The sequence below is a fragment of the Lucilia cuprina genome, chromosome 5 (genome assembly GCF_022045245.1).
Source record: "Lucilia cuprina isolate Lc7/37 chromosome 5, ASM2204524v1, whole genome shotgun sequence".
Lineage (NCBI taxonomy): Eukaryota > Metazoa > Arthropoda > Insecta > Diptera > Calliphoridae > Lucilia > Lucilia cuprina.
Window position 1 is genome coordinate 9666054 of NC_060953.1, and position 6653 is coordinate 9672706.

General features: G+C 30.2%; 1 protein-coding gene across 1 annotated transcript; it reads right to left on the reverse strand.

The window, feature by feature from the left end:
* Nucleotides 1-488: 488 nt before the first annotated feature.
* Nucleotides 489-1166, reverse strand: LOC111684091. Its single transcript, XM_046952242.1, has 3 exons — nucleotides 1012-1166; nucleotides 833-952; nucleotides 489-763 (listed from the first exon to the last, which is right to left on the reverse strand). Exons 1-3 carry the CDS (start codon nucleotides 1138-1140, stop codon nucleotides 515-517), a joined length of 498 nt encoding a protein of 165 aa, XP_046808198.1. The 5' UTR covers nucleotides 1141-1166; the 3' UTR covers nucleotides 489-514.
* Nucleotides 1167-6653: the final 5487 nt, after the last annotated feature.

Sequence of the window (6653 nt, forward strand, 5' to 3'; positions counted from 1 at the left end):
TCTAGTTCAGTTCTAGTTCAGTTCTAGTTCAGTTCTAGTTCAGTTCTAGTTCAGGTCTAGTTCAGTTCTAGTTCAGTTCTAGTTCGGTTCTAGTTCAGTTCTAGTTCAGTTCTAGTTACGTTCTAGTTCAGTTCTAATTCAGTTCTAGTTCAGTTCTAGTTCTGTTCTAGTTCAGTACTAGTTCAGTTCTAGTTCAGTTCTCTTTTCGTTTTTAGTTCAGTTCTCTTTTCAGTTTTAGTTCAGTTCTCTTTTCGGTTTTCCAACCTCGCATTATTTTGGGATGGTTTTTTTTATGTGCTATTCATTTACTACTTCCTATAGGGTCCTTAACGAAATACACTTAATGATAATCAAGCACATATTTCTTTTATCTTTAAAACACTTTTAAAAATTTCGTTAAGAACACAATCTTGTCTTGTCGTTGCCACAATTGACTTTTATAAGAAACCAAACAAAAATTAAATATTCGAATAAAACAAGCACCAAAGGAAAGCAAAAATAAAAATTCTTATAATTACATGAATAAAATCTTGAAAATGCTGCCCAAGACACCGTTGTTTTCATGGAGGCTAGAAGCCGAAACTTCACAAATTGTTCTCAGCAGACAGGCAGTGCCATTCATTTGAAAATGGTTCAAATAGCCCGTAAATGAGCGGTAGAATGAGCGACGATCATAATGAGGCAAGAAATCAGAACGCTTTTTGCGATTATTAATAGGGGTCACATCATTGCCAATGCCCACAAATTCTTCATCAATGTTCCACTAAAAATTAAAAAGCGCAACAAAATAGAATTTAAATTGTAAAACATATACATTAACTCAACAACTTACTCTATCAATCCATTCATTATAGGAGTCATTGGAGGGCAAGCCATAATTAGATTCAAAATTGAAAGCCATATATACATTGCGATTTGGTAAATCCAAAGGCATGGCCACGGCTGCTAAATACTAAGAAACGATTAAAAATTTAATAATTTGTTCAAAAACCAACATTTTTATATATTTACCCCAAACGATCCACCTCTTGGAAATAACACACAATTTACTCTATTTAACCTGACCAAGACAATTGTGGTCAGTAATTTCAGTATTGTTATGTGGGTCATTTCAACTTTATCTGTTTGTAGCAATAACATTTTGTATGTGTGTCTCTGACAGTTGTTAGTTTGCAACTGTTTGCTAAATTTATTATAGTTTAAGTTATGGTAAGTTTTAAAAGAAAGTTGCAGTATGTGGTAATGTATAATTAATGCAGAATGGGAAGTGTTAAAGAAAATAAACAGGGTGTTGCATTTTATATAATGAAAAAGGCCTGAACTAGAACAGATATAGAATAGATTCAGAACAGAACTAGAACAGAACTAGAACAGAACTAGAACAGAACTAGAACAGAACTAGAACAGAACTAGAACAGAACTAGAACAGAACTAGAACAGAACTAGAACAGAACTAGAACAGAACTAAAACAGAACTAGAACGGAACTAGAACAGAACTAGAACAGAACTAGAACAGAACTAGAGCAGAACTAGAAGAGAACTAGAACAGAGCTAGAACAGAACTAAAACAGAACTAGAACAGAACTAGAACAGAACTAGAACAGAACTAGAACAGAACTAGAACAGAACTAGAACAGAACTAGAACAGAATTAGAACTGAACTAGAACAGAACTAGAACAGAACTAGAACAGAACTAGAACAGAACTAGAACAGAACTAGAACAGAACTAGAACAGAACTAGAGCAGAACTAAAACAGAACTAGAGCAGAACTAAAACAGAACTTAGACAGAACTAAAACAGAACTAGAACAGAATAAAAACAGAACTCGATTAATTTTTAATATTTTTTTTACTAAAAAAATCCAATAATTTTTAACTGAAATAAATTTTTCATTAAAAAATTCTTTTTATAAAAATCAATTTTAAAAAAATCATTATTTTTACTTAAAGCTCACTCTTTCACTTTTATAAACTTTAGATACGACAAATACATTATTTTAGTTAAACCTAATGCGTGTTTCCTCGTTAGCAAAAGCTTACTTAAAGCCTCTTACAAAAAAGCAACAAAAAAACTTATGCAACTTTGGTACATGAAAAAATGAGAAGCGCATAGTAAGTACTGTTTTTATATATAGCAAAATTTTGTAGCAATATTCTCATGAAGTATGAGTTTGAAGCATTATTACGGAGTATGTGTAAAAGCAACATACCACTTGTTATATATCACTTTATAGGTAATGAAGCCTAGTTTTTGAAAATAATAATGGCTTTTAAACAGTAAGTAATGTGGGAGCGAAAAGTAGCATTTAATATAATTGATTTTTTTGAGCTAGAACTGTAAGAACTGTTTTTAGTCTAATAGACTTAAAAGTGAACAAGAATAGAAATAAAACAAAAATAGATTACAAACATCAGCATAAAACCAATATTTTTTCTAAATTCTTAAACGAACCTCGTTACTAACTAAATTCTAAGCTTTTACTTTACTTTAACAGGTAGTATTTTCATTAAAATTTTATTTCGTTTTAAGTATGTATTTTTTTACAACAATGACTTGCGCCACCTCAGTTTATGAGTTATTTTTCAATTCATTACAGTGTTCTAAACTTTAGCTGTTTTTATCATAGAGTTATATTAATTTATTACAAATAAATGTAACTGTGTTAATTTTTATCTACTGCATGTCATCTCCCTCCCCAGAAGAAGAAGACAAAAACCCAACACAATGATCATTAACAAAACCCAAACTCCAACCCAACTTAATAACAACACCATCATACCACCAGAGGCAAGTGCAGCTTAAACTAATTTCTTTAAATTTTCAAACTAGAAAAAAAAAGGTGATCCCAAGCAAATTCAAATAACATTTTAAACATCCACCTCTTTTAGCCACTGTTTTAGAAAAAAGAAAATTTAACTCTGGGAACTTGTTCACCAGTTAACTATAGAGCTATACATTGTCCGTTAAAATGTTTAACTAATTTTTCATTGTACCTTCATTTATTTTCCCAAAAAAAAAAAACTTTGACAGACCTACATAGACAGTGGACATAAAGAATTTTCTTATTTTCTAATTTCTTTGAATGTTTTGTCAAGCTAATTAGTTGGTGCCACGAGAAAAAAAAACAACTAAATATGTGGAAATAAGTAACTGTCTTGGTTTGGAATGTACGTATTTATTAAAATTTGTACTTGTATGAGAAAATATATATGTTTAAGAGTTAGTATGTTGAAGCTTTTTTTGTCTATGTAAAATACAGAGAAATATTAATGATTGTCTTCACTTACTGCTTAACTGACAGGCTAACCATCCCAGTATAAACAAACGCATTAGGTGAGAATACAATTGTTAAGGTACCCTATACTAGCAAAGAATATACTATACTACACTACAATCTGCGCCATAAGCTATACAATATAATCTTGACTATAGACTAGAAGAATATAGTTTTGACTATAGTCATTACTACCGACTAGAAGACTATAGTTTTGACAATAGACTAGGCATAAGTCCAGAATATAGACTAGACTTTCTTGACTAGCCTATAGTCTTGACTAAAGACTATACTATAGTTTTAACTATAGGACTATAGGTAAGTCCTGAATATAGACTAGATTATAGTCCTAACTATAAGCTAGACCAAACAATAGTCTTGACTATAGAATACACTATAGTCTTGACTATAGACGAGACTATAGCCTTGTCTAAAGAATAGACTTTAGTCTTAACTAAAAACTAGGCTATAGTGCAGTATATAGTCTGGACCTATATTCTTTACTAAAGACTAGAATAAAGTCTGGACTATAGACAAGACTAAAGTCTTGACTAAAGACTAAACTAAACTCTCGACTAAAGACTAGGCAATAGTTTTGACTACAGACTAGACAATAGTCTTGAATATAGACTAGACATCAGTATTGACTATAGTCAATACTGATGTCTAGTCTATATATATAGTCTTGACTATAGCTAAACAAGTCTTGGCTATAGATGAGACTTTAGTTTACACTATAGACAAGACTACAGTTTTCACAATATTTTTTACTATAGACGAGACTATAGTCTCCACTATAAACTAGACTATAGTTAATACTATAGACTAGACTATAGTAAATACTATAAACTAGACTATAGACTATACTATAGTCTCAATTAGACTAAATTATAGACTAGAGTATGGTCTTGACTATAGACTAGACTATAGCCCTGACTATAGACTAGACTATAGCCTTGACTATAGACTTGACTATAGTCTTGACTATAGACTAGACTACAGTCTTGACTACAGTCTTGACTACAGACTGGACTATAGTCTTCACTATAGATCACGCTATAGACTAGACAATAGTCTTGACTATAAATTAGATTATAGATTAGACTATAGACTATACTATAGTTTTGACTTTAGACTATACTAAAGTCTTGACTATAGACTGTACTATAGTCTTGATTATAGACTTTACTATAGACTAGAGTATAGTCTTGACTATAGAGTAGAATATAGACTAGACTAAAGTCTTGACTATAGACTAGACTATAGTCTTGACTATAGACTAGACTATAGTCTTGACTATAGACTATAGACTAAACTATAGTCTTGACTATAGACTAGACTATAGTCTTGAATATAGACTAGATTATAGTCTTGACTATAGACTAGACTATAGTCTTGACTATAGACTAGAGTATAGTCTTGACTATAGACTAGAGTATAGTCTTGACTATAGACTAGACTATGGTATTGACTATAAACTATAGTATAGTCTTGACTATAGCCTTAACTTTAGACTAGATTATAGACTTGACTATAGACTATACTGTAGACTTGAATATAGACTAGACTATAGTCTTGACTATGGAGTAAACTATATACTAGGCTATAGTCTTGACTATGAAGTAGACTATATACTAGGCTATAGTCTTCACTATAGAGTAGACTATAGACTAGTCTTGACTATAGACTAAACTATACTCTTGACTTGACAATAGGCTAGACTATAGTCCTGACTATAGACTAGACTACAAAATAGTTTTGACTATAGACTTAATTTTAGTCTTGGCTATAGACTAAATATAGTCTTGACTATAGACTAGAATATAGTTGTCATTAAAAATTAGACTATTGTCTTGACTTTAAAATAGACTATAATCTGAACTTGACTATAGTCTTGACTCTAGTCTAGACTATAGTCTTAATTATAAACTAGACTAGTGTGAACTATTATCTCAACTATAGACAATACTGTTATGGTGTAAGGTACTTCATGAACCTGTTGACCGTAACACGCTTACTACTGCTTAGATTATTCATATTTCTCAAATATCTAATGAACTTCTACACCTTTTATACTGTAACTTAAGAAGTTTAAATCATAATCTATATTCGTCATGCCTCAGCTACTGACTGACACATTATATAGTCACAATATAAGATATTATTTTCATATACTACTTCAGCATAATCAGAAACGAGAAAAAAGAACCTCTATCCGAAACATTTAAAAAATTCATTATTCAAAATCAACCATTAGTTCTTAAAAGAAACACAAAAAAATCTTATTTTTTCACAACTTCAAATAATTTTGTATTAAAAAGCCATTAAAATTATTAAATTAACATAAATATGTATATACGAATTGCTGAATGTATGTATAAATGTATGCAGACATGGAAAAATTATAATTATAGATTTGTAGTTATTTTAGTTTAATTTTATCATTTCATCTCATCATCATTTATTTTTAAAAAAAAATTAAAAAAAAACTTGTTGTTGCTTTGTTTCCCTTCTCCCTTTTGTTTCTTTGCCTCCTTCTTATTCTTCTTTGTATTTATGATTTTCTACAAACAAATTATATTCAAATATATAATTACTGATTTAGTGCCGCTGTTATTTGGGTTTTAGTTTAAAGACCACCTAAAGCGTTTGCCACCTTTTTTCCACTCTTTTCTATAAAACCTAGACTCCAGCTATTTCTTAGGGCTAGCAGGTATTTTAAATGAAAAATTTTGAATTTTTACAAAAATGAGTTATTATATATAATTATCAAATTTACATAGAAAGTTTATGCAAAAATATCGGAAATAATTACGGAAAATACTTAGTAATTATTTTGTTTGTTGTTGTTGTTTTTTTGTTGTTTGTTAAGAGTTTCTCACATAGATTTGTTATGCTTCTTAGACTTCCGTAATTACTCCAAAATAAAATAAGAAATTATTTCAAATTATAAAGTTGAAGATAATTAATAAATGTCTTTATTGTATGAGTATTACAATTTAACATCTTCAAAAAACATAAACTATATTTAGATCTGCTGCTACAATACACAAGCAAGAATGTTCTTCAGACCATAATCACTAGTCCGTACTATAGCTTTGTCTATAGTCTTTAAGATTATAGGCTGGACTAGAGACTAGACTAGACTATGGACTAGACTATAGACTAGACTACAGACCAGACTATAGACTAGACTATAGACTAGACTAGACTATAAACTAGTCTATAGACTAGACAATAGACTAGACTATAGAGTAGACTACAGACCATACTATAGACTAGACTATAGACTAGACTATAGACTAGACTATAGACTAGACTATAGACTAGACTATAGACTAGACTATAGACTAGACTATATACTAGACTATAGACT